At 48.8% G+C, this 27,789-nt stretch overlaps 1 protein-coding gene and 1 long non-coding RNA gene across 3 annotated transcripts in view; both read left to right on the top strand.

Moving 5' to 3' along the window:
• The first annotated feature begins 386 nt into the window (after positions 1-386).
• The window catches only part of OBSCN (obscurin, cytoskeletal calmodulin and titin-interacting RhoGEF), a 237,167-nt gene continuing 209,764 nt past the window's right edge, over positions 387-27,789 (top strand). For both annotated transcript variants that reach the window (XM_081497755.1, XM_081497754.1), the window contains exons 1-7: positions 387-533; positions 3,715-4,724; positions 5,867-6,136; positions 6,379-6,639; positions 7,439-7,747; positions 8,200-8,466; positions 8,961-9,245. In XM_081497755.1, coding sequence (XP_081353881.1) covers positions 3,740-4,724; positions 5,867-6,136; positions 6,379-6,639; positions 7,439-7,747; positions 8,200-8,466; positions 8,961-9,245 — 2,377 coding nt within the window. In that variant the 5' untranslated portion in view covers positions 387-533; positions 3,715-3,739. The remainder of the gene's footprint in view (positions 534-3,714; positions 4,725-5,866; positions 6,137-6,378; positions 6,640-7,438; positions 7,748-8,199; positions 8,467-8,960; positions 9,246-27,789) is intronic.
• Positions 11,138-21,367, top strand: LOC145509290 (uncharacterized). The gene is made up of 2 exons (XR_014055987.1): positions 11,138-15,093; positions 21,002-21,367. It is a non-coding gene; the product is annotated as an uncharacterized LOC145509290 (long non-coding RNA).

Raw genomic sequence — 27,789 nt, 5'->3', positions numbered from 1 at the left:
AGGCTCCCAGCTGCTCGTCTCAACCTAAAGGCTGCAGCATTCTCTGGTGATTGGTCATCTTGGGGTGGTTCTGTTCCCCTCTGGGTGGTGGTCTTGGATCCCCCTTTTTCCTTCCCTCCCTGCACTCCAGGATGCTGGTCTGAGCAGGGGTCTCTCGAGCGGGGGCCCTGCCTCACCCGCAACATCACTGGCACACACAGGCCTCCCCCTCCTCCAGCAGCCCTGAGCCTCTGCCCTTTGCTTCCCTGGGGCCAGGGGTGAGACCCAATCTGGGGCAGTGACACCCGGGCTATTTTGGAGCTGGGCTGGGCTGGCAGCGGTGGGGGCGGGGTGGGGGCGGGCCCAATCTTCTTCAGCTGATAGTATCCGCCTGTCCTTTTGTCCCTGTCCAGTTTGAGGACTGGCAGGCGTGCGGGCTGCTGGGTGGGAACCTTGTCGGTCCTGGGCCCTCAGAGGGAGGTGAGACCCAGCAGCCCTGCCGCACCATCTGAGCCCCTCGCCTGGGTGCTGCCTAGTGCCCCCGGGAGAGACAGGTGAGGAGGCAGGGCTCAGGAGGGGTGGGGGGCCAGTCGGGGCCCCTGAGGACAGCGAAGCTGAAGGTCACAGCTCTGGGGGATGGAGGGACCTGGGGTAGAATTTCAGCCAGGCTGCGCTGCTCCTGGGGTTGGGTTGTGGAGCCAGACCCTCATGTGGGGAGGGAGCAGCTGGGGCAGGCAGGGGGCGTCAGAAGCGCCCACCTCCTCCTCTGCCTAGTGCCCTGAGGGTCTGGCTGGCCCTGCCCCCAGCTCTGTTGAGATGGATGCCCGCTGACAGCTGGGGCTATTTTGGGCCTGTTGGCTCAGCGGAGGGGCCAGCCAGAGGGGCAGTGACACCTGACTCCAGGAAAGAATTTCCCCTGGAGTTTGGGAAGCTGGAAGGCCCAGAGGTCCAGGGGGAAAGCACAGACTGCAGGAGCTGCCCTTTGATGTCTTTTCTGGAAGGGAGTAGGGGCAACACAGTAGGAGAGGAAAGTGGGGGAGACAGGGCCTCTGGGAGGGGCCGGCCAAGGTTCTTCTATGTGGCTGCGAACCACTTCTCTGGGCTCATCTGGAAAATGGCCCAAGTCCCACAAGGACCCAAGAGTGGCCAAGTTCTGGAAAAGCGAGGGGCTGCAGGTGTGATACGGGTCAGCCCCAGGCTCCCTGGTAGGCTTGCAATGGGGGAGGGTCTTGGCCTCAGGGTGAGGATCCTGCCAGTGCCAAGATGGGGGCTCCAAGGGGCTGAGGAACCCAAGTGAGGTCCATAGGTGGGCATCTGAGGGAGGAAGGGGCTTTCCTGAGACACAGGGGCTCAAGTCCTGGCTTGGTCTCTCCTCCTGAAACACCTGATTCTGCCCTTGTGGCTGCAGCTCCCGTGGCCCCAGCTCCCAACATGGCAGGGGGAGGAGGCGGATATTGTGGATGAATCTGGGCCCAGAGGGGCCTTGGGTGGTCCCCACCCCAAACTGAGCTTGAAGCAGGGTGGCTCCAGAGTCCTCTGGCATACCTCGGGCTACCTTGGCCCTGCTGTCCAGTGAGGATGCCTGCCTGGTGTGGGGGTGTCAAGGAGGGGTCTTGTCTTAGACCTCCGTGGTTCTGCTGCACTGGGAGTGGGGAATGCAGGCCCTGGACAGAGGGTTCGTCTCCATGGCTTTAGAGGGTCTTGCAGTCTCTGCCCGCCCTTGTGCACCTGCTGGGAGCTGGCTCCCCCTAAGTATGTGCAGAGATGAGACCTCCCCATCCTTCTTTTCTAGAGCCCGAGGGCTGCCAGCTATGGGAGTGGCCCCCTGACCCTGCACAGACTTGCTTAGGAGCTCAGAGCAGGAGTCTTCCCTCCCACACCTGCTCTGGGTGTGGCAGGGGCAGGGTGCCAAGTCCTGCCTTGGGGAACCCACAGATTGACTGTATAATTCAGCAGGCAGGGGTGTGCTGGGAAGAGATCAGAACTCAGGCCCCTGGGGAACTGGTGTCAAAGTAATTCTTCCACAGAGGGACGCTGAGGCCCAGGAGGTTGTCCATGGAGGCGGGTGGCTACCTGCCCAGGTCCTTCTCAGGCCAAGAGCCCAGCCAGGCCATGGGGGAGCTAATGAAGGGGGGGGGAGTGGGCAGGGCAGAGGTGCTGACTGCACAGTGAGTCAGCAGGCTGGTCCCAGCTCACCTCCTTGAGGGGGATTAAGCGGATTAGGTCCCGAATCACAGGATGGGGAGCTGGAGGGCCTGGGAACATTGCCCTGTTTGTCCCACGGTGGGCAGCCCCATGCTGAAGGCCCAGCTCCCGGGGTGAAGAGAGTTAAGGCACTTGGGGACAGCCCAGGGCCCACGGGGCCCATTTGTGTTGGTTCTCCTTACAGAAGCCCCTGTGTAGGCAAGGCTCAGTTTCACCTCACCCACCAGTGCTGGGGGCCAGCAGGATCCAACCTGGAGGTGGCAGAGGCCAGAGTCAGTCAGAGGCATTTGGCATTGCTGGTGCCAAACCCATCCCTGCAAGGTGTCCAGTCGGCAGAGCCACAGCCAGTGGAGCCTCAGCCAAGACCTGCAGTGACTGGGTTACAGTCTCCCCACAGGCCCCCTGGTTGGGCTTGGCTAGCTGGCCCACTCATTCTCAGCCTTGACATCCTTGACTCTTCTTGCAGGATTCTCAACTGTCCTCCACAGACACACCATCGACCTTCCCCATTTCGACTTCTGATGAAAGGAGGCAGGCACTCATAGCAAGAGCTCGTGGGTAGCCCTGTGTGCTTGAGGGGTGCCCACCCCTCCAGCTGTAGAATTTCCATTCTTTGCTCGTGAATGAGCACACCCCCTCAGGGGTCGAGGGGGTGTGTGGCGGGACCCCAGGAGGGGTGAGATGTGACCCAGGACAGTGGCAGAAGGGACAGGCCCTGTGTACTGCACTCTCTGTTGTGGAATGTCCAGTGAGGAGGGCTGGACAGCTGTGCACACAGCCTGCAGGGTAGCCCAATGCTTGAGTGGGGAAAGCCACTGAGGAGAATGGGGAGCAAAGGGGGCAGGCCAAGCAGCCTGCTGGAGTGGAGAACACCTCTGGTGCGCCTTAGAGAGGACAGGCCGGCAGTGGGCACCTCATGAGCCTCCACGGCCAGGGCCTGCCAGGGTGCAGAGAGTTGCCTCTCTGTGACTGGGAGATACTAGGTAGATTGGAGTTTCAAGCTCCAGGAAGCACCAATGTGTGGGGAGACAGGACACCTGATGGAAACTGGAGTGGCCAGAAGGGACGGGGAAGGTCTTGTTGGTGACATATAGCATGGCAGAGGCCACACAGGGAGGAGGGCAAGCTTGGTGCTGGTGTGGTGTCTGGGGATAGGTGCTCCGCTGGATCTTGAGCTGGGGCAGCAGGCCTGGAGCTGGGACAAGAGGGAGGAGATGCTCCAGCCAATTAAAAAGAGCCCATTCGGGGGCTGGAGGTGGGGCCAAGCTCCAAGGCCCAGAAAGAGGCAAACTGGCACTTCTGGACCACCATAGCCTCTGGTGATGCCACCTGCAGGGACGGGGTGTGTGGGAGGAGGTGGAAGCAGAACGGGGAGGAAGAGCCGTGTGGAGACGTTCACTCTGTATTAAGCTGAATTTTCCAGGCGGCACTGGGCAGGTGACGTAGCCAAGGAGGGCACAGTAGCCAAGTGGGGCTCTGAGCACACCAAGGACTCAGCCCCTCCATGCCCTCTCGCCCCCCCACTCACAGGCTCTCCCGCCTCTCCCACACCACCATGGATCACTCCTCGTTCAGCGGTGCACCCCGCTTCCTAACCCGGCCCAAGGCCTTCGTGGTATCGGTGGGCAAAGATGCCACGCTGACCTGCCAGATCGTGGGCAACCCCACGCCGCAAGTGAGCTGGGAGAAAGACCGGCAGCTGGTGGAGGCGGGTGGTCGCTTCCGCTTGGCCCAGGACGGCGACCTGTACCGCCTCACCATCCTGGACCTGGCGCTGGGCGACAGCGGGCAGTACGTATGCCGTGCGCGCAACGCCATCGGCGAGGCCTTCGCGGCGGTCGGCCTGCAGGTGGACGCTGACGCTGCGTGCGCCGAGCAGGCGCCTCACTTCTTGCTGCGGCCCACTTCCATCCGCGTGCGCGAGGGCGCCGAGGCCACCTTCCGCTGCCGCGTGCGCGGTTCGCCGCCTATGTCGGTAAGCTGGGCCAAGGACGGGCGGCGCCTGGGTGTGCTGGACGCCCCCCGAGTGCGAGTGGAGGAGAGCGGCGAGGCGAGCGCTCTGCGCATCCGGGCTGCACAGCCCAGAGACAGCGGCACCTATACGGTGCACGCAGAGAACCCGCTGGGCGCCGCCAGCGCCGCCGCCGGGCTGACGGTGGACGCGGAGGCGGAGGCCCTCGGCCCGCCGGGGGCCTCCACCGCCATGCTCCTGGCGCACCTGCAGCGGCGGCGCGAAGCCATGCGCAGCGGGGGCGCCCCGGCCTCGCCGCCGAGCGCTGGCACGCGCACCTGCACGGTGACAGAGGGCAAACACGCGCGCCTCAGCTGCTTCGTGACGGGCGAGCCCAAGCCTGAGATCGTGTGGAAGAAGGACGGACAGCTGGTGGCGGAGGGCCGGCGGCACGTGGTGTACGAGGACGAGCAGGAGAACTTCGTGCTGAAGATCCTCTTCTGCAAGCAGTCAGACTGTGGCCTCTATACCTGCACGGCGTCCAACCTTGTGGGCCAGACCTACAGCTCGGTGCTAGTCGTTGTGAGAGGTGAACACCTGGTGGCTGGCATGAAGTCGCTGTGCGCAGTGACCACGGGCGGAGGTTCCTCCCCAGGCCTCGCATCCCTTCCTTCTAGCGGCTGCTGCTGCTGCTGCCATTTCCCTACCGTGTAGAGAAATCAGTGGCTGGAGGGCTTGGCGGCTTTTGCTGTTCTGTTGCATTGGCTTTGTGAAAGTAACACGCGTGTACAACCAAGTGCTTGTCACTAACACCCTCTCCCTCGGGAGATGGTTGCCCAGTGGCTGAGCCTGACCTGTCCAGGCTGAGGGTGACCCAGGCTCTCCTCTTCTCCTACAGGATGCTGGGGGGGGGGGTGTCTCCCCAGCTGAGCTGGAGGCAGGAGCAAGGACAGACCTCCTGCTGTCAGAGGCCTCAGGCTGGGGCTGCACCAGGGTGCAGCCTGAACGTGATTCTGGGTCAGTTTGCAGGCTTCTGTCCCCAGCGCACCGAGGCAGCTCTAGACAGTACCGTCAGAACTTGCTGGGGGACTGTTCCTTTTTGTTTCCTAAGACCAGCCTCGATGTGGTTGGAGTCCCATTTCCACTTTTTACCAGCTGTAGGATCTCCAGCAGGGCGCTTCAAGCTTTGTGTGCGTGTGTCTGCATCTTCGTGTTTTTTTTTTTTTGTTTTTTTTTTTTACAGGAAAGTGTGCTGGGGTTGAGCAGTTGTTTCAGGCCAGTACTTGTCCAGTGGCCTCACTGCTGTGTGAGTCTCCAGGACCACCAGCTTAGGGGACTGCCCAGTGTTGCTGCTTGCTTGCTATGACTTCACCTGCTCCATTTCTCCTTTTTTCGTCCAAACTTCTCCCTAATTCTTGGGGGAAGGGACTCTTTCCTTTAAGTGCTGTTCCCTCTCCACTATTCTCCCTCCTCTGCTCTCCCCCTACCTCCCTCTGTCCCCCTCCCTGAAGCTCCTCTGCCCTCTTACCCACCGTCTGCCTGCAAAGCCCCTCCAACCCCTATCCTGGCTCCCTGCCCCCACCCCAGCCTTATACCTACCTTACCCTGTCTCCTTCCTTTCTTTCACCCTCTTCCCTTTTGCACTGCCCCCTCGTCCCCAACCCTCTGGTACCCCTCCCGTCTGCCCCCTTCCCTCTCCCTGCCCCACTCATCTGAGCTTTTCTTTCACAGAGCCCACAGTGCCCTTCAAAAAGCGCCTGCAGGATCTGGAGGTGCCGGAGAAGGCATCAGCCACATTCCAGTGTGAGGTGCCGGTGCCAGCCATGGAATCTGCATGGTATAAGGAGGAAACACGGCTGTGGGCCAGTGCCAAGTACCTCATCGAGGAGGCGGGCACTGAGCGCCGACTGACTGTGCTCAACGTCTCCTCTGACGATGATGCCGTGTACATCTGTGAGACAGCAGAGGGCAGCCGCACGGTGGCTGAGCTGGCAGTGCAAGGTGAGCGGGCAGCGGGCCAAGAGGCTGGGCAGGGTATGGGTTTCCCAGGAACTGGGCAAGTGACTGAGGTCCTGGGTGGCGGGGCAGGCAGGATCCCAGGGCTGGGGGTGGGTCAGGGAGGGGTGGGTGGGAGCTCTGGACACAGGGGCAGGAAGGAGGTGTGGGCGGGGCAGGCCTATGGGGGTCGCTCTGACCAGCTCTGCCCCCTTCCCCCTTGCCCACTGCTCCTCTGCCCACTTCAGGCAACCTCCTTCGGAAGCTCCCGAGGAAGACAGCTGTGCGGGTGGGAGACACGGCCATGTTCTGTGTGGAGCTGGCCAAGCCAGAGGGCCCTGTTCAGTGGCTGTGGAACCGGAAGGAGGTGGTGGCTGGGGGCCGAGTGGCCGTCACTGCTGAGGGCACATGCCACACGCTGACCATCTCCCAGTGCACCCTGGGGGATGTGGGTGAGGTGGCCTTTGTGGCTGGGGACTGCCGGACGTCTACCCAGTTCTGCGTGTCAGGTAAGGGCCGTGAGAGCACCTGTCGGATGGAGGGGGGGGCCTGTCCTTGCCCACAATGTGCTGGGCCCTGCTGTGACTTTTCCCCTGCTGCAGGGAGCACCGTGCATTGTAGACTGCCTAGGTTGTAGGGAATGCCTAGGTTGTAGATTTGGTTCTGTGGCATGCGTGATTTGTCTGACACCCTCCTCCACTATGGTCACACTAGGCGTCCGTAAAGTGGGAGTCCTATCGCCCCCCACCCCCCGACCTGTGAACCAACTTAAACAGTGCAGGTGGTTCTAGAAGCACAGCGTGTAGGGGAACATTGTGTGTGTCCTCTTTCTTGGCCTTTGGTGCTGAGACCAGGTGGCACAGGGTCAGCACTTTGCTGGGGCCAGGGGTGTGCCCCTGCACATGGATCTCAACACCCTTGGAAGGGTCCTTGTGCCTTGCCTTAACCATCATCCAGCCCAAGATCCGAATGCACAGAGGGGGTCAAGGCTGAAAACTGGAAGGAGTCCCTTTCCAGGCCCCGTGGACAGCTCATGATGGCCCTGGGCCAAGTGTGGCCTCCGAGGCCCGGGTGCTCTGTCCACTGCAGACCAAGAAACAGTCACGAGCTGAGACTGGGGTGCTGGGCCCACAGCATGCTCTTGGGCTGGCAGGCCCCTTGGGCTGTGGCCATTCCAGACCACCAGGGCAGTGCCCACGCAGCAAGGGCTGGGAGTTCTGTCACAAGAAATTTTCCCTCCTGTAGTATTGGACCCAGGGCTTGGGGAAGGGGTTCCCAGTTGGTGACATGGGCCTGTGCTCTACTCAGCCCCCAGGAGGCCGCCCCTGCATGCGCCTGAAGCCCCCGTGGTGAAGGCCCAGACAGACAGCTCCGTGACTCTTGCCTGGTGCCCACCGCCCCCCGGGGACCGCCCTGCTGCCATCGAGGGCTACCTGGTGGAGAAGAAGAGACTGGGCGCCTACACCTGGAGCCGGTGCCATGAAGATGAGTGGGTGACTGCGCCTGAGCTGACTGTGGCTGGTGTGGCCGAGGAGGGGGAATTCCAGTTCAGGGTGTCAGCTGTGAACAGCTTTGGCCAGAGCCCCTACCTCGAGTTCCCAGGAACTGTACACCTGGGTAAGTGCTGACAGTTCTCTTCTCCATGGCACCCTGGTAGCAGTCTGTGGGGCCATCTGCCTCTGAATCGCCCAGACCTAGAGTGTAGCCCAGTGTTGGAGAGGCCAGCGTGGCTCCTGGGTCCTCTTTGTGGTAGGGGGCAGGCCCAGGATCCTGATGCTATTGAAGACTCTTTGGTGGGAAGGCCAGGTGACCCCCAAACAGGACTCAAGCCCCCAGGAACTGCCTGTGTCCACCAGCCCCAGGGCACTGGGCTCCCCACTGGGTCTGTGGGATCTGAAGGGGATCTTGGGTAGCTCTAACTTGTTCTCACTCCACCCTGGGTCTGGCTTTCACTCAGGGTCTCCATGTACTTGCCCAGTGGACTTCCTAGAGGAGGGGTTATTTGGGCCTAGGCACTGGAGGAGAAGAGGGGAGGGGCCCAACTACTTCCTAAAGCTCTCACTCCACAGCTCCCCAGCTGGCTGTGAAAACACCTCTGAAGGCAGTGGAGGCTGTGGAAGGCGGCGAGGTGACCTTCTCTGTGGACCTCACTACGGCCTCGTCAGGGGAGTGGTTCCTGGATGGGCGGGTCCTCAAGGCCAGCAGCGTGTATGTGATACACAGAGATGGGACCCGCCACACTCTCACCATCCGCGCGGTGCCTGTCAGCCTGCATGGGGCGGAGCTCAAGTTCGTGGCTAATGGCATCGAGAGCAGCATCCGCATGGAGGTCCGAGGTAGGGACCCTGTCTTGTGACCCCAGGGCTTCTCCAGGCCACGTTTCCTTGAGGGATAGCAGCATCTGGGAGATCTGTTGTTGCTCTCAGAGCAACTGGATAACGTGGGGCCAGGTGGGGGTGTGCAAGGCCATGCACGGCCACTGGGTGTGAGCGGAGGAGGGTCTAAAGAGTCCGATGGTGCCAAGCTTCAGTTCTGTGTTCTGTGCCCCCGCCACTTCCCTCCCCCCTTCCCTCCTCCCCTCTTGTTGATTCCTTCTCCTACCACCCTTCTTGTCCTGTGTCTTGTTTTCTTGCCTCTCGGAGTCCATGCCACGATATCCGGCTCTTCCTCCTCTGTCTGCTGTCTCTTTCTACTGCCATTCCCTTCCTCCCATCCACACCCCGCTGTCCACGCCTTCCTCCCACTTCCCCACCCTGCTCCTCTGATCACTCTCCTCCTTTCACTGCCCTCTTCACTCACACCCCCTTTGTCGCCTGTCTGTGACTTCCAGCAGCCCTGGAGCTGACGGCCAAGCATCCAGTGCCAGCAGCGGCAGCTCAGGAGGTGCTGGCCCGGCTGCACGAGGAGGCCCAGCTCCTGGCTGAGCTGTCGGACCAGGCCGCAGCCGTGACGTGGCTCAAGGATGGACACACACTGTCTCCAGGCCCCAAGTATGAGGTTCAGGCTTCAGCTGGACAGAGGGCACTGCTCGTGCGGGACGTGAGGCGAGAAGACGCGGGCCTGTATGAGTGCGTCAGCCGCGGGGGCCGCATCGCCTACCAGCTGTTGGTGCAAGGTGACACGAGTGTGTGTGTGTGTGTGTTCCTCTCCCCCCTCAACTCTGGATACATCCTGGAGGCTCTGAGTGGCAGGAGCCGCTGTCCTTTGTCCCCGTGGGGAAGGTGAGAGGGAGAGCAGCTCTGCCAAGCCCTCAGGGAGGGTGGGGAGTCCGACAGGCTCAGGTTACCCTGTGGGAGGTCAGGGGTGTGTTGGGGGGGTGCTCAGCCCACCCCGTGGAGACAGTGGGGGAACGGGATGGTGTCGGGTGACCACGTGGGGAGGGCAGAGGCCTGGGCAGCTCTGCCGACCTCCCGAGGAGGCTAGGCTGTCGGGTCACCCCTGAGGGTAGGGTGGGGAACCAGGAGCCTTGCCAACCCTGGTGGGAGGCTGGGGGTCAGGACCTCTGCTCAGAAGGGGAGGAGCTTCCTATAAGTGGGCAGCACTTGGTGGTTGAAAGTCAGCCACGAGGCTGCTCGGTCTCCAGGTCTGGGTGAGGGCTGCTGTCCACCGTGATCCTGAAGCACGAGCATCTTCATTTACTAGCTGCGTGGGCACGTGTGTGGTTAGGGCTCTGTCAGCCCCCTGACTTGCCTGTGTGCCCTTGTAGGCCTCACACCCCTTTTGCACAAGAACACGGCTGGTGGCTATGTGGATGCTGTGGTGGGGAGCCCAGCTCACATGGAGCTCGAGACCTCAGACGCCCATGCGCACGTTTCCTGGTACAAGGATGGCGTGGAGCTCGGTTGCTCCTGCCAGCACTTCTCCCGGGAGGCTGTAGGCACACGGCACTGGTTGGTGGCTGCCTCAGTCACTGTGCAGGATGAGGGCACCTATTGGTGCTGAGTGGGTGAGGACTCTGGACTCCTGATTGTGTGTCTGTGGTGAATGCACTGCCTTCTAGGCTTGGTTTGTGGGGAGCAGTTCTGGCTGCTTCCAACTATGTTGCAGTTGCAAGGCCAAGCTCTCTCACTTCATTTCTTCTGAGAATACTTGGGAGTAGGGGTAGTTACTCCTGGATTTGGGTAAAGAAACTGCCCACAAAACATATGTATGTGTATATGTGTGTTTATATACATAGGAAGAATACAGGTTTGTAACATAAAGAATAAGAAGGAAATTTAAAACCCATGTTTTCTTTGTAAAGATGAGGAACTGAGGCAGAGCAGACCTAGAAAGGGTTGGAAGTGTCCTTGGAAGGTTAGATTTGGACCTTGGTAAGTCTGAGGCCCTGGCTGTTTCTCAAAGCCATTGAGGTCTCTTGGCAGATTCTCCAAGTCCAGCTCTGCCCCATCCTGGCTTTCAGGAGGGTCTCTGCCTTGTCCCCGATGCGTCCTTCCATCTGAACACAGGCCCTAGGGCCATCTGCCCATCAGGAGCTCTGAGGCTGCTTCCCATCACACCCAGGAGGGCTTGGAGTACCTGGACCACCTGTGCCCATGGAGGGTTCCATGTGTAGCCCCTAATCACAAAGGATTTTCATGGTGGATCTGAGACTGCCAGGGTCTAGAGCACAGCTCTGTCATGACTCAAGGACTTGGAAAACCTCTCCGGGGCAGAACCTCTGACTGTGTATCCCTCCCTGTCCCTAAAGTCTTCAGTGGTGTTTGCCAGGGAGCAGCCGGCACTCAGGGAGGTACAGGCCAAGGCGGGGGCCAGTGCCACGCTGAGCTGTGAGGTGGCCAGGCCCAGATGGAGACGATGTGGTACAGGGATGGGAAGAAGCTGAGTGCAAGCTCAAAAGTGTGCCTGGAGGCCAAAGGCTGCCTCTAGAGTCTGGTAGTGCAGCAGGTAGGGAAGAGAGATGCTGAGGAGTACAGCTGTGAGACCAGGGCCAGAAGGTCTCCTTCCACCTGGGTATCACAAGTCAGTTGATGAAGCAGACATTTAGCCATTGAATAGCAACAGGCCTGGAGGAACCATTTCAGGGTGGATGATGGCAGTGCTCAGCAGACTCAGCAGGTCTGTATCAGTCAGTTATACAAGTAGCCCTAAAACTTAGTGGCCCAGTGGAACAATCCATGGGCAGGAATTCAAGCAGTGTCAGTATGAGTGGCTCATCTCTGCTCCACATGATGTTGGCCAGGACAGGAGGATCCAGTTTGGCTTCATCTGTGTGCCTGATGTCCCATGGGGCTGGCTGGGATGGCAGGCCTCTCTCTTCTAGTAATGTTGTCTGTCTGGGACCATGCTTTTCTCTCTCCTGAGGCCATGCTCTCCTTGTGACTTCTTATTTTGAAGCCCTCTTTCTCCATGTGAGTGGCCTGAGCTCCTTCATATGGTGGTAGGGTTCCCTTCAGGGAATAGGAGATGCTACAACATTTGTTAAGGGTTATTTTCACCAGCCCCAGCGTATTACATTCTGCATGTTCTATTGCACAAAGCCAGACATAAGGCCCATCTAGTTCCAGGGGACTGGAAAAGAAGACTGTGCTGTGTTAATGAGGGGTCCGCGACTCATTTGGGACAGTTTCTTAACAATCTGCTACAGGAACATGGCTCTATCTGTCTAGATCTTTCTTGTGCATGGGATAAAGATCTTTCTAATGCTTATTGCTTCATGCTCACAAGATGGCTTCCACAGCTCCAGCCATCATGTTCAAGGTGGGAAGAACATGTGAGGATTGTATGTGTGTTTGTTTTTTCCCTTTTCACTACTATGTTGTAAATTATCACAAACTCAGCAGCTTAAAATAATGCCCATATGTTAGTTCATAGTCCTATAAATCAGAATTCTATATATCTGGATTCTCTTTTCAGGGTCTCAAGAGCTGGAATCCATGTGCCATCAGGCTGAATTCTCTCAGGGTATTTTCCAAGCTCATCCAAGTTGCTAGCAGAATTCATTTCCTTGTGATTCTGGGCTGTTTTCTGGCTGACTGGCCCCTAGTGGCTGTTCTTAGTTTCTTTGCCACATGGCACCTCGTGTCCATTCACTCTATGCTTAAAATCTCTTTGGCCAGGAAAAGCCCCCTCCCTGGTAAGGTCTCACCTGATTAGGTCAGTTCCAACCAGGAGGATCTCCTTGTTAGTGAGTGAACTCATAGTCAGCGGATCTGGGACCTAACTTCCTTCTGCAGAGTTCCTTCACCGCAGCACCTGGAGTAGTGTTTGGTGGAATAGCTTTGAGAGGGGCATTCACACTGTGGGGCAGGGATCTTGGGACAGTCCAACCTAGCTTAGGGTGTCACCTGCTCGTTCCTCTCCTCAGAGAACAGACACTCTCTGAGGAACCCACAACAGATTTCCCCTGTGCCTCCCAGTGTGGGCTGGATCCGATAGCCATGCCTTGCTCAGGAGCCTGGGAAAGTGAGTCCCTAACCTTCCAGGTTCAGCAGTGTGACACTGAGGGAGGTGGACATGGGCCTGTGGTCCACTGATCTGGACAGTGATGTGGGAATGTCTGGGCACATGCTTGGCCCCTGATCCTGTTGAATAGTGTGTGCTCCTGTGCCTGAGTCCTGATGCTCTTGCTTGCATTGGGGCCCCAGGAAAGCCACATCATTACCTTGTGGGGTGTCAGTTTTTCACCTGTATAATGGGCATAATGAGGCCCATTCAGTTTGAGGGCTGTCCAGGGAGTTAGGTTGAGATGGCACTTGTCAAGGGGTGCGCGTAGCACCCAGTCTACACTAATGCTCCGTCTGTTCTGCCTGTCCCCCAATTATTCCTCTGGGACACACTACTCTAAATGTGAGACAAAAGCTGTGTGTCCACAGGCTTACATGGCTTTGTCACATTTGTACACTTGAGTGATAAGCAGTGATGCCCTTTTGCATGGGCTGTGGGGTTCTTTCTGGCTGTGCAGAGGAAGCCAGAGCCCTGCAGGCCTCCAGGGTTTTATCCCGAATTAGTGGTCATTGCATAAGACTTTTATTTAAATCGGCTCCTTGAAAAAGTTAATGTTGCCCATCTAAGCCCTCCTTAGCAATAGCATCTGTGCAGTTTGGATTTGTTGTTCAGTAGCTCAGTTGTGTCTGACTCTTTGTGACCCTGTGGACTGCAGCATGCCAGGCTTTCTCGTCCTTCACCATCTCCCGAAACTTGTTCAAGCTCATGTCCATTGAGTTGGTGAGGCCATCCAACCATCTCATCTTCTTTTAGCCTCTTCTCCTCCTGCCTTCAATCCTTGCCAGCTTCAGGGTCTTTTCTAATGAGTCAGCCATTTGCATCAGGTGGCCAAAGTACTGGAGCTTTAGCTTCAGCATCAGTCCTTCCAGTGAATATTCGGAACTAATTTCCTTTAGGATTGACTTGTTTGATATCCTTGCAGTCCAAGAGACTCTCAAGAGTCTTCTCCAATGCCATAGTTCAAAAGCATCAGTTCTTCAGCGCTCAGCCTTCTTTATGGTCCAACTCTCCGGACATGACTACTGGAAAAACCATAGCTTTGACTATATGGACCTTTATTGGCAAAGTAGTGTATCTGCTTTTTAATATGCTGTCTAGGTTTGTCATGGCTTTTCTTTTGAGGAGTAAGCAGTTTGGATTAGAGAGAATAATTCTGTTTTCTTCTGATATTTGATTTAAATATTTAAATTCACACACAACTGTTGAGACAGGTTCCATTCACTCTCATTCCACTGGGGCCCTGCTACCCACTTCAGAGGCTTGGGTTAATGTCTTTAGCCCAGGTGAGGAGAAGTTGGGAACTGGAGTTCCCTGGTGACAAAGGGAAGTCTAAACTGTTAGTTTCCACCAAGAGAGTTTGATGCACTATAATACATACAGGGCTTCTCACACGCCATTAATTTCAGGTCCTGCCTCTTTCTTAGTTTTAAAAGAAAGTTTAAAATTTCTTTAAAAAAAGAAATGCAAAAAAGCAAAATGGCTGTCTGAGGAGGACTTACAAATAGCTGTGAAAAGAAGAGAACCGAAAAGCAAAGGAGAAAAGGAAAGATATTACCATTTGAATGCAGAGTTTCAAAGAATAGCAAGGAGAGATAAGAAAACCTTCCTCAGCGATCAATGCAAAGAAATAGAGGAAAACAATAGAATGGGAAAGACTAGAGATCTCTTCAAGAAAATTATAGATACCAAGGGAACAGTTCATGCAAAGATGGGCTCGATAAAGGACAGAGATGGTATGGACCTAACAGAAGCAGAAGATATTAAGAAGAGGTGGGAAGAATACACAGAAGAACTGTACAAAAAGATCTTCACGACCCAGATAATCACGATGGTGTGGTCACTCACCTAGAGCCAGACATCCTAGAATGCGAAGTCAAGTGGGCCTTAGGAAGCATCACTACGAACAAAGCTAGTGGAGGTGATGGAATTCCAGTTGAGCTATTTCAAATCCTCAAAGATGATGCTGTGAAAGTGCTGCACTCAATATGCCAACAAATTTGGAAAACTCAGCAGTGGCAGCTACAGGACTGGAAAAGGTCAGTTTTCATCCCAATCCCAAAGAAAGGCAATGCCAGAGAATGTTCAAACTACCACACACTTGTACTCCTCTCACACGCTAGTAAAGTAATGCTCAAAATTCTCCAAGCCAGGCTTCAGCAATATGTGAACCATGAACATCCAGATGTTCAAGCTGGTTTTAGAAAAGGCAGAGGAACCAGAGATCAAATTGCCAACATCTGCTGGATCATCGAAAAAGCAAGAGAGTTCCAGAAAAACATCTATTTCTGCTTTATTGACTATGCCAAAGCCTTTGACTGTGTGGATCATAATAAACTGTGGAAAATTCTGAAAGAGATGGGAATACCAGACCATCTGACCTGCCTCTTGAGAAACCTGTATGCAGGTCAGGAAGCAACAGTTAGAACTAGACATGGAACAACAGACTGGTTCCAAATAGGAAAAGGAGTACGTCAAGGCTGTATATTGTCACCCTGCTTATTTAACTTATATGCAGAGTACATCATGAGAAACACTGGGCTGGATGAAGCACAAGCTGGAATCAAGATTGCTGGGAAAAATATCAATAACCTCAGATATGCAGATGACACCACCCTTATGGCAGAAAGTGAAGAAGAACTAAAGAGCCTCTTGATGAAAGTGAAAGAGAGTGAAAAAGTTGGCTTAAAGCTCAACACTCAGAAAATCATGGCATCTGGTCCCATCACTTCATGGCAAATATATGGGCAAACAGTGGAAACAGTGTCAGACTTTATGCAAACCCATGGACTATAGCCTCCCTAGGGAGGTCTTTGATAACACAGTAGTGTCAGGTAATGTGGGGACTTATTATTTCAGCACCCCTCTGCATTTAAATTTAAAAAACAGAAACCTGTAAGAGGTGATTAAAACTAACCAGTCTGATCGATGAGCTTGTGAAGTTTAATAGACTCATTTCTCTAAGTCTCTTTGCAGTAAGCAAAGCACTGAGCCCCCATGCCAAGGGGAGCTTGACCTCCTGATGTCAAATGAAGTCCAGAGTTGTCTTCAGTGAGCTTTGTTGGGCATCTGTTGATAGGACCATGGGCTTTCTACTTTGGACTATTAATATGGAGGGTTGTGTTGACTGATTTAAATTGAGTAATTCACTTGATGGGGCTTTTCTGTGGTTCATTGGTAAAGAATCCATCTGCCGATGCAGGAGATGTGGGTTCAATTCCTGGGTCAGGAAGATCCCCTGGAGAAGGAATGGCAACCCACTCCAGTATTCTTGCCTGGATAATCCCACGGACAGAGGAGCCTGGGAGGCTATAGTCCATGGGTTTGGATATGAGTCAGACACAACTTAGTGACTAAACAACAACAGATTCACATGGCATCAAATCCACCCTTTTACAGTGTACAGTTCGGTAGTTTTTAGTATATTCATGGGTTGTGCAACCATGCCACAGTCTAATTCTAGACCATTTTTATGATCCTCCTCCAAAGCAATCCTGAAGCCATTGTTAGTCACTCCCTTTCCTCAGTCTTTGGCAACTGCCAGTCTACTTTTTGTTTCTATGGATTTGACTCCTCTGAACATTTCATTTAAATGGAATCATATGATAATATGACTTTTTGTGTCTGCAGTGAAAGCACTGAGTCCTTTTCTTTTTGGCTGTGCCATGTGGCTTGCACTTAGTTCCCCATCTAGGGATTAAACTAAGGCCACAGCAATGAAAGTGCCATGTCCTAACCATTGGACAACCAAGGAATTCCTTGATATGTGGCTTTTTGTGTCTGCTTTTTCTATGTAATGTTTACAAGGTCTATCCATACTATAGCATGTGTTAGTATTCCATTCCTTTTTATGGCCAAATAACATTCCATTGTATGGATGTGTCACATTTTTTCTATCCATTCATCAGCTAATAGACAATTAAATTGTTCCCACTTTTTGACTGTTGTGAATAGTGCTGCTACGAATATTCTTATACATGGGTTTGTGTGAACATATAGTTCCAGTTCTCTTGGAATTGCTGGGTCATGTACTAACTCTGTGCTTAACTTTCTAAGAAGCTGCCAAACCGTTTTCCAGGGTGACTGCACCATTTTGCATTCCCAGCAAAGTGCTTGAAGGTTCTATTTTCTCCACATCCTTACCAACACTTGTTATTTTCAGTTTATTTGATTATAGTCATCCTGGTGGATGTGAGGTGGTATCTTATTGTGGTTTTGATTTATATTTCCCTGATGACTAATGATGTTGAGCATCTTTTCATATGCATTTGGCCATCTGCATATCTTCTTTGGAGAAATATCTATTCAAATTCTTTGCTTGTTTTTAGTTGTTACTTATCTTTTTATTACTGAGTTGTAAGAGTTCTTTATATATCCTGAATAGTAGAGCCTTATCAGATTGATAATTTGCAAATATTTTCTTCCATTTACTTTCTTAATTGTGTCCTTTGATACACAAAAGCTTTAAAATTGTGATGAAGTCCAGTTTATTCTCTTTGGTTGTTTGTGGGTTAGGTGTCACATCTACAAAATCTTTGCCTAATCCAGGGTCAAGTAGATTGACACCTATGTTCTAATAATTTTCCAGTTTTAGCCCTTGTAATTAGGTCTTTGATTCATTTTATGCTAATTTTTGTATATGGTGTGAGGTAGGGGTACAACTTCATTCCTTCCATATGGATAGTTGTCCTAGCACCATTTGTTGAAAAAAGTTTTTTCCCACTGAATTTGGCATCCTTGTTGAAAAATCAGTTAGCCATTAATTAAGGGTTTACTTCTGGAGACTCTTGTCTTTTTCCGTGTTTCTGAGTCTTTTTTTCCATCTCTGTTCCCCTTGACTCCAGCAGTCTCCACCCCTTCCTGCCTGGCCCTGCCAGAGCAGGAGTCTCCTCCCTGCACCCTGGGGCCCTGCCTGAGTCATTCTTCTCCTCCTCTTCCCCAACCCGCATCAAGTACTGGGGCCAGGAGATAGTCTGAGTTAGTCTGAGGGAGGGAGGAAGCCAGCATCACCTAGCCCCTTCCACTGTCCAGGCTGTGTCCGGTAGGGTCAGAAGGGAAATGGGGAAATGGGGGGGACAGGGTAAGACTTTGTCCCAGAATAGATAAGAGGCTGGACACTTCTGCCAAAGGAGGAATCTCAGCCAAATGACTAAACGTTGTTGTCGTTCAGTTGCTAAGTCGTGTCCGACTCTTTGCAACCCCATGGACTACAGCACGCCAGGCTCCCCTGTCCTTCACTATCTCCCAGAGTTTGCTCAGGTTTGTGTCCATTGAGTTAGTGATGCTCTCTGACTATCTCATCGTCTGCCAACCCCTTCCCCTTTTACCTTCAATCCTTCCCATCATCAGGGTCTTTTCCAGTGAATTGGCTCTTAGAATCTTCAGGGTTGATTTCCTTTAGGATTGACTGGTTTGATCTCCTTGCTGTCTAAGGGCCTCTCAAGAGTTTTCTCCAGCACCACAGTTCAAAAGCATCAATTCTTTGACAATCAACCTTCTTTGATTAATCCCATTATTGATGATGTTCATTTTGCTCACTGGATTGGGGTGATGTCTGCTAGGTTTAGGCACTGTAAACTTACTCCCTGTTAATAAGCATTCTGTGGGTAGATACTTTGAAACTATGTGAACTCCCTTGCCAAACTTTAACTTTTAAAATTATTCATTCATTTATTTTTATCTTAAGGCCTCATGGTTTCCTTTTTTAATTCAGTGCATAGGCTCATGATTTCCTGTTTTTATTCAGTGCATAATAATCCATTAATATTATTTACTTGCCAGTGGGAGCCCCTTCAAGTTGGCTTCTGCATCCTTTTGAGTGTCTCCCTGCTTTCTGGCACAACAAGATGTTCTAAGCTCATCTTGTACTTCCTTTGCCGTAGCCCTGGAATCGGCCATTTCTCCAAAGAGTGTTGTTTCTCCCTGGCCCTTCAGTAAACAGAGCTAGAAAATATATATACATGTGTGTATATATTTGTGTGTAGATATATACTCTTCCTCACATTTACATCTAGCTTTATTTTTATAACATATGTCAGAAAACTTGAGTTCAACTCCAATTCCATTTGAAGATATTTCCAGTTCCACTTTGATATACAGATGTTTTTCCCTTTCTGTATTTTGATTTCACCCTCTAACAGTGAGAAACCTGGTCCTATTATCCTTAATGCAGTCCCCTTTTGGATCAGTCCCTCTGTATGTAACTAACCTCCCATTGTTGTCACTGCCCTTTCCCCTCTTGGGTGCTGCTTTTACCTACCCGTGGCTCCCACATCAGGCTGCTCCTCCCTCTCTCCCAATGGATGCCCTTCATACCCCACTGGGGCTGTGGCATGCTGCATCACACCTTCCTGCCTCTTTATGGATGCTGATACCTACCCCCCCCCCGCCCCGCCTCCCCCAGCACACACACACTTCTGTTTCTCCCACTGCAGCTGATGGAGACTTCTACTTTCCTCTTCCACAATTAATGGCTCTAAAGCTATTAGACTGAATTTTGTAGGAAGAGAAGAGCTGCCCTCTTTTCCTTGACTTGAGTTGAACTGGATTTTTAGAAGTAAGGGAAATGTGGAACCCAGAGACTGCATACATGTGGAGGCCTGGTCTACTGTCTGCTCTCAAGGCTTTTTTTTTTTAATTTTAATTTTTTAAAATTATTTTTTTATTGGGGTGTAGTTGTTTTACGGAGAAGGCAATGGCACCCCACTCCAGTACTCTTGCCTGGAAAATCCCATGGACGGAGGAGCCTGGTGGGCTACAGTCCGTGGGGTCGCTAGGAGTCGGACACGACTGAGCGACTTCACTTTCACTTTTCCCTTTCATGCACTGGAGAAGGAAATGGCAACCCACTCCAGTATTCTTGCCTGGAGAATCCCAGGGACGGGGGAGCCTGGTGGGCTGCCGTCTATGGGGTCGCACAGAGTCGGACACGACTGAAGTGACTTAGCAGCAGCAGCAGCAGCAGCAGCAACCTTCTTTATGGTCCAACACTCACATCTGTACATGACTACTGGAAAAACTGTAGCTTTGACTATATGAATCTTTGTAGGCAAGGTGATGTCTCTGCTTTTTAATTAGCTGTCTAGGTTTGTCATTGTTCCTTTCTCCTGGGTCCTGGTGTGTACAAGGTTTTGTTTGTGCCTTACAAGAGCCTTATTTCCCCAGTCCTGGGGAAGTTCTGTAATCAAATCCCCCTTGCCTCCAAAGTCAAATTCCCTGGGAATTCTCAGTCCCTTTGCCAGATCCCCAGGTTGGGAAATCTGTTGTGGGACCTAGAACTTTCTTAACAGTGCAAGAATTTATTTGGTATAATTGTTCTGCAGTTTGTGGGTCATTTGCTTGGCAGCTCTATGGTGGGTTAATGGCTACCTCTTCCAAGAGGGCTTATGCCACAGGCTGTGTGACCCAGGTCTGCTGCACCCAGAGCCCCTGCGGCAGGCCACTGCTGACCCATGCGTATGCAGGAGACACTGTGTGGATCACAACAAACTGTGGAAAATTCTGAGAGATGGGAATACCAGACAACCTTACCCGCCTCCTGAGAAATCTGTATACAAGTCAAGGAGCAAGAGTCAGAACCAGACATGGAACAATGGACTGGTTCCAAATTGGGAAAGAAGTACGTCATGGCTGTATATTGTCAGTCAGTTCAGTTCAGTTCAGTCACTCAGTCGTGTCTGACTCTTTGTGACCCCATGAACCACAGTACGCCAGGCTTCCCTGTCCCTCACCAACTCCCAGAGTCCACCCAAACTCATGTCCATTGAGTTGGTGATGCCATCCAACCATCTCATCCTGTGTCGTCCCCTTCTCCTCCTGCCTTCAATCTTTCCCAGCATCAGGGTCTTTTCAAATGAGTCAGCCCTTCATGACAGGTGGCCAAAGTATTGGAGTTTCAGCTTCAACATCAGTCCTTCCAATGAACTCCCAGGACTAATCTCCTTTAGGATGGACTGGTTGGATCTCCTTGCAGTCCAAGGGACTCTCAAGAGTCTTCTCCAACACCACAGTTCAAAAGCATCAATTCTTTGGTGCTCAGCTTTCTTTATAGTCCAACTCTCACATCCATACGTGACCACTGGAAAAACCATAGCCTTGACTAGACAGACCTTTGTTAACAAAGTAATGTCTCTGCTTTTTAATATGCTGTCTAGGTTGGTCATAACTTTCCTTTCAAGGAGTAAGTATCTTTTAATTTCCTGGCTGCAGTCACCATCTTCAGTGATTTTGGAGCCCCCCAAAATAAAGTCAGCCACTGTTTCCACTGTTTCCCCATCTATTTGCCATGAAGTGATGGGACCGGATGCCATGATCTTAGTTTTCTGAATGTTGAGCTTTAAGCCATGTACTCTGCATAAGTTAAATAAGCAGGGTGACAATAATTCTTATGTATGTGTATTGTCACCCTGCTTATTTAACTTAATGCAGAGTACATCATACAAAATGCCCGGCTGTATGGAGCACAAGCTGAAATCAAGATTGCTGGGAGAAACATCAACAACCTCAGATATGCAGATGACACCACCCATATGGCAGAAAGTGAAGAGGAACTAAAGAGCCTCTTGATGAAAGTGAAAGAGGATCATGTCATCTGCAGATGACATGATCCTCTACATAGAAAACCCTAAAGATTCTACCAGAAAATTACTAGAGCTAATCAATGAATATAGTAAAGTTGCAGGATATAAAATTAACACACAGAAATCCCTTGCATTCCTATACTCCAATAATGAGAAAACAGAAAGAGAAATTAAGGAAACAATACCATTCACCATTGCAACAAAAAGAATAAAATACTTAGGAATATATCTACCTAAAGAAACAAAAGACTTATATATAGAAAACTATAAAACACTGATGAAAGAAATCAAAGAGGACACAAACAGATGGAGAAATATACCATGTTCATGGATTGGAAGAATTAATATAGTGAAAATGAGTATACTACCCAAAGCAATCTATAGATTCAATGCAATCCCTATCAAGCTACCAACGGTATTTTTCACAGAACTAGAACAAATCATTTCACAATTTGTATGGAAATATAAGAAACCTCGAATAGCCAAAGCAATCTTGAGAAAGAAGAATGGAACTGGAGGAATCAACCTGCCTGACTTCAGGCTCTACTAGAAAGCCACAGTCATCAAGACAGTATGGTACTGGCACAAAGATAGAAATATAGATCAATGGAACAAAATAGAAAGCCCAGAGATAAATCCACGCACCTATGGACACCTTATCTTTGACAAAGGAGGCAAGAATATACAATGGAGAAAAGACAATCTCTTTAACAAGTGGTGCTGGGAAAACTGGTCAACCACTTGTAAAAGAATGAAACTAGAACACTTTCTAACACCATACACAAAAATAAACTCAAAATGGATTAAAGATCTAAACGTAAGACCAGAAACTATAAAACTCCTAGAGGAAAACATAGGCAAAACACTCTCCGACATAAATCACAGCAGGATCCTCCATGACCCACCCCCCAGAATATTGGAAATAAAAGCAAAAATAAACAAATGGGACCTAATTAAAATTAAAAGCTTTTGCACAACAAAGGAAACTATAAACAAGGTGAAAAGACAGCCTTCAGAATGGGAGAAAATAATAGCAAACGAAGCAACAGACAAACAATTAATCTCAAAAATATACAAGCAACTCCTGCAGCTCAATTCCAGAAAAATAAACGACCCAATCAAAAAATGGGCCAAAGAACTAAACAGACATTTCTCCAAAGAAGACATACAGATGGCTAACAAACACATGAAAAGATGCTCAACATCACTCATTATTAGAGAAATGCAAATCAAAACCACAATGAGGTACCATTTGACACCAGTCAGAATGGCTGCTATCCAAAAGTCTACAAGCAATAAATGCTGGAGAGCGTGTGGAGAAAAGGGAACCCTCTTACACTGTTGGTGGGAATGCAAACTAGTACAGCCACTATGGAGAACAGTGTGGAGATTCCTTAAAAAACTGGGAATAGAACTGCCATATGACCCAGCAATCCCACTGCTGGGCATTCGCACCGAGGAAACCAGAATTGAAAGAGACGCGTGTACCCCAATGTTCACCGCAGCACTGTTTACAATAGCCAGAACATGGAAGCAACCTAGATGTCCATCAGCAGACAAATGGATAAGGAAGCTGTGGTACATATACACAATGGAATATTACTCAGCCATTAAAAAAATACATTTGAATCGGTTCTATTGAGATGGGTGTAACTGGAGCCCATTATACAGAGTGAAGTAAGCCAGAAAGAAAAACACCAATACAGTATACTAATGCATATATACGGAATTTGAAAGATGGTAATGATAACCCTATATGCAAGACAGAATAAGAGACACAGATGCATAGAACAGTCTTATGGACTCTGAGGGAGAAGGTGAGGGTGGGATGTTCTGGGACAATGGCATTGAAACATGTATATTATCATATGTGAAACAGAACACCATTCCATGTTCGATGCACGAGACAAATGCTCAGGGCTGGGGCAATGGGATGACCCAGAGGGATGGGATGGGTAGGTAGGTGGGAGGGGGGTTCCCGATGGGGAATACATGTAAACCCATGGCTGATTCATGTCAATGTATGGCAAAAGCCACTACAATATTGTAAAGTAATTAGCCGTCAACTAAAATAAATAAATTTATTAAAAAAAAAAAAAAGAAAGTGAAAGAGGAGAGTGAAAAAGCTGGCTTAAAACTCAACATTCAGAAAACTAAGATCATGGCATCCTGTCCCATCACTTCATGGCAAATAGATGGGGAAACAATGGAAACAGTGACAGGCTTTATTTTCTTGGGCTCTGAAATCACTGCAGATGGTGATTGCAGCCATGAAATTAAAAGACTCTTGCTCCTTGAAGAAAAGCTATGACCAACCTAGACAGCATATTAAAAAGCAGAGACATTACTTTGCCAACAAAGGTCCGTCTAGTCAAAGCTATGGTTTATCCAGTAGTTACGTATGGATGTGAGAGTGGGACTGTAAAGAAAGCCCCAGCCCCGGGGCTTTGCTGAGGAGAATCTTGAGTCAGGGAAGTTCCTTAGAGTAGAATAGGCCTCACCTGGAGACCATGTTTTTGGACACGCCCTTCCTGCTGCTCAGATTTTAAAGCATGCCAAAGCTGTACACCTGCTGAGTTACATCTCGGGTACCTTTGTTTATGCTTTGGCAGAAAAGTTTATTATCCTCCCACCTTTGCACTCCTCCTCCTTGACACCATCTTGTTTTTTCTGGACTGTCAATTTTACTCCATTGATGTGTATGTCTACTACAGTCTGGATTATTGTAACTTTGTGGTGAATTTTGAAATTGGGACGTGTGAATACTTTAAACTTTTTTTTTTTCAAACAACATTGATTTGGCTATTTAAGGTCTCTTGTATTTGCACATAAATTTTAGGATCATCTTTTTTAAATTTTGCAAAAACGGCAGGTAGTAGTTTGGCATCAATGTGTAGATCAATTTGGGGAATATTGACATCTTAACAGCATTTGTCTCCTAATCTACAATAGGAAATGACTTTCTATTTATTTTGGTGTTTTAACTTTCTTTCAATTATGTTATAGTTTTTAGTGTGCAGGAATTGTGCTTGTGTTAAGTTTGTTGCTGAATATTTTATTCTTTTTTATGTTACTGTAAATGGAATTATTTGCTTAATTTCCTTTTAAATTACTCATTCCTAATACATAGAAATAGACTTGATCAAGAAATAGACTTGATCCATATGTACTTGAGCAATAGCAGTTGATCTGCTATCCTGCAGCCTTTCTGAATCCATTTATTTACTCTGTTGGTTCTTTTGTGAATGCCTTAGGATTTTCAATATGCAAATCATGTCACCTGCAGATAGTTTTACTTAATTTCCAGTGTGGATGCCTCTCATTTTGTTTTTGATTACTGATTAAATTTCTTTACTTGCTATAGGTCCCTTCAGAGTTTTTCTACTTATTCTTGTGTTAGTTTTGATAGTTCATGTGTTTCTGGGAATTTCTCCGTTTCATCTAGGTTATCTAGTTGGTATGCAGTTGTTTGTAGTATTCTCTTATAATCCTTCTAATTTTTCACAAAGTCTTTATTGATGTCCCCTGTTTTTCCCTTGATTTTAATAATTTTAGTCTTCTATGTTTTTCTTTGTCAATTTTATTGATCTTTTTAAAAAACCACCTTTTGATTTCCTTAATTCTTTCTATTGCTTTTGTATTCTCCATTTCATTTATCTGTGCTCTGATCTTTATTTTTTTCATTCTTCTGAGCTTGGGTTTAACTTAATCTTCTTTTTCTTGTTTCTTAAGACATGAAGTTAGGTTATTGATTTGTAATTTTTTTTTTTTTAACACAGACCTGTAATTTATAGCTCTGGATGGCAGGAAACTCTGAACCCTGCTTTCACTGCATCTCAAGTTTTGGTATGCTGTGCTTTCACTTTCACTTATCCCCAAATATTTTCTAATTTTCCTTGTAATTCTCTTTTGAGCATATTGTTTAACTTTGACATGTGATTGTGAATTTTCTAGTTTTCCTTCAATTATTGATTTTTAGTTTCATTCCATCATAGTAAAAAAGACTCTGTATGCTTTCAGTCTTTTAAGATTTATTGGGACTTATTTTATGGCTTAACATATATTAGAGAGTGTTCCATATGTACTTGAGCAAAATGTGTCTTTTGTTGTTGTTGGGTGGAGTGTCTGCTATAATTCAGTTAGGTCTAGTTTCTTGTGTTGTGTTATTCATGTCGTATTTCTTTATTGATCTGTTATTCTGTCCATTATTCAGAGTAGGATATTGAAGTCTTCTGCTGTTCTTGGAGAACTATTTATCTCTTTAATCTTCTAGTTTTCACTTCATATGTTTTGGAGCTCTTCTGTTGTGCTGTACTTAGTCGTGCTTATGTTTATAGCTGTGTCATCTTCTTAATTAATTGACTCTTAATCAGTATGTAACATCATTAATCTATGTGCTGTGCTGTGACTAGTTGCTGAGTCTTGTCAGACTCTTCGTGACTTCATGGACTGTAGCCCGCCAGGCTCCTCTGTCCACGGGATTCTCCAGGCAAGAATACTGGGGATCGTCCCACCCCAGGGATGGAACACAGATCTCTCTCATTGCAGGCAGATTCTTTACCTTCAGAGCTACTAGGGAAGCCCAGTCTAAAATTATATACATTATAATATAATGTCTTGTAATGTCTTTTCTCTTTTTTTTGACTTAAGTATAACCACCTCAGGTCTCTATTGATTGCTATTTGCATGGAGTATCTTTTCATTTTCAACCTATTTGTATGTCTGGACCTAAAGTGAATCTCTTATAGATTGCGCTTAAACAAATTCATTTTGTGTTGTTAATTCTTAAGAAGAAGGGCTTAGTTCTGCTATTTTGTTCTCTGTTTCTTGTTTGTCATACCTTTTTGCTGTTGCTTTCTACATTACTGTCATTTATGATTGATTGATTTTTTTCTAGTGTGCCATTTTGTTACTTTTTCATTCCTTTATGTATATATACATTCATTTTTTATCAAGTGATTACCCTGGAGATTGTCATTAGCATATAGCTTTATAATAATCAAGTTTGAAATTATATGATTTTAGTTTCAATAAAAACTCTGCTTATTTACAACTTGTGCCCCAAGCTGAATGTTCTTATTGTCACAAGTTATGTCTTTATACATAGTGTATCCAATTAACTTTGTAGTTTTATAATTATTGTTTGTATCTTTTTTAAAGTCATATAAAAAACAAGATGAATTACAGAGTAAAAATACTGCTGCTGCTGCTAAGTTGTTCAGTCGTGTCCGACTCTTCGCGACCCCCTGGACTGCAGCATACCAGGCTCCTCCGTCCATGGGATTTTCCAGGCAAGAGTACTGGAGTGGGGTGCCATCGCCTTCTCCAATAAAAATACTACTGGCTTTTATATTTACTTTTGTGCCTATGTTTACTGTCGTTCTTTGATTTTCATATGGTTTCAAGTTACTGTCTTGTATCTTTTCATTTTGAGCTGAAAGATTCCTTTAGAATTTTTTGTAGGACAGTGTTTTTTTTGTAGGACAGAATTTTTTGAAGGACAGTAGGACAGCAAAGAGATCCTTAGGTTTTGTTTATCTGGAACTGTATTAAGTTCTCTTTCATTTTTAAAGGACAGCTTTGGCAAATCTAAAACCATTGGTTGATGGTTTTTTCTTTTAACAGTTTACATACATCATCGCACAGCCTTCTGGCCTCAGTGGTTCCCGAGGAGAAGTCAGCTATTTGTCTTACTGAGGAGCTCTTGTGTGTGACAAGTCACTTCTTGCTGCTTTCAAGAGTCTCTCTCTCTTTTTTGACCTTTGACACTTTGACATACATTGTCTTAGTGTGAATCTCTTTTAGCTTATCTTCATGGAGTTTGTTGAGCTTCTTAGGTGTATAGATTCATGTCTTTTATCAGTTTTGGAAGTTTTTGACCATTTCTTCAAATAATCCCTTTGCCCCTTTCTCTCCTCTCCCATTGTGCATGTATTGGTACAATCCATGTTGTCCCACAGGTGTCTGAGACTCTGTTCATTTTCTTCATTGTTTTTTCTTTCTGATCCTCAGACTGGATAATTTCAAGAGACCTGTCTTTAACTTGAATGATTCTTTCTTTTGCCTGCTTAAATTGGCTGTTGAATACCTCATTAGTGAAGTTTTCATTTCAATTATTATACTTTTTAAATTTAGGATTTCTATTTTAAAATATATCTTTGAATGGATATTATTTATTTGGTGAGACATTGTCCTCATGTATTCCTTTATTTCATTGTAAATTGTTTCCTTTAGTTTTTTAAAAGCGTACTTAACATAGCTGATGTAAAGACTTTTTCTAATAAGCCCAGTATCTGGATTTTCTCAGGCACAGTTTCTGTTGACTCTTCTTTGCCTCTGTGTGGGCCATGCTTTCTTGTTTCTTAGCATGTCATGTAATTCTTTGTTGATAACTGGAATATTAAGTGATAATATGTGGAAACTCTGGAGTTCAGATTCTCCCATCCTGCCTGGTGTTTGTTGGTGTTGCTATTTGCTTTTGCCACTGTTTGCATATTCAGTGACTTTTCTGAACTAATTCTGTAAAGTCTGTTTTTGTGTGTGTGTGTGTGTATAAGATACTGAAGTCTCTCTTCAGTTAGCTTATTGGTCAGCTAATGATTTCATAGTGATTTCCTTCGATCTCTGTAACCTGTA

This window comes from Giraffa tippelskirchi, chromosome 6 (assembly GCF_054371585.1).
Source record: "Giraffa tippelskirchi isolate mGirTip1 chromosome 6, T2T-mGirTip1v1.2.pri, whole genome shotgun sequence".
In the NCBI taxonomy this organism is placed as follows: domain Eukaryota; kingdom Metazoa; phylum Chordata; class Mammalia; order Artiodactyla; family Giraffidae; genus Giraffa; species Giraffa tippelskirchi.
Note: the sequence above shows the minus strand (reverse complement) of the source record. Positions and strands in the feature narration are given on the sequence as shown.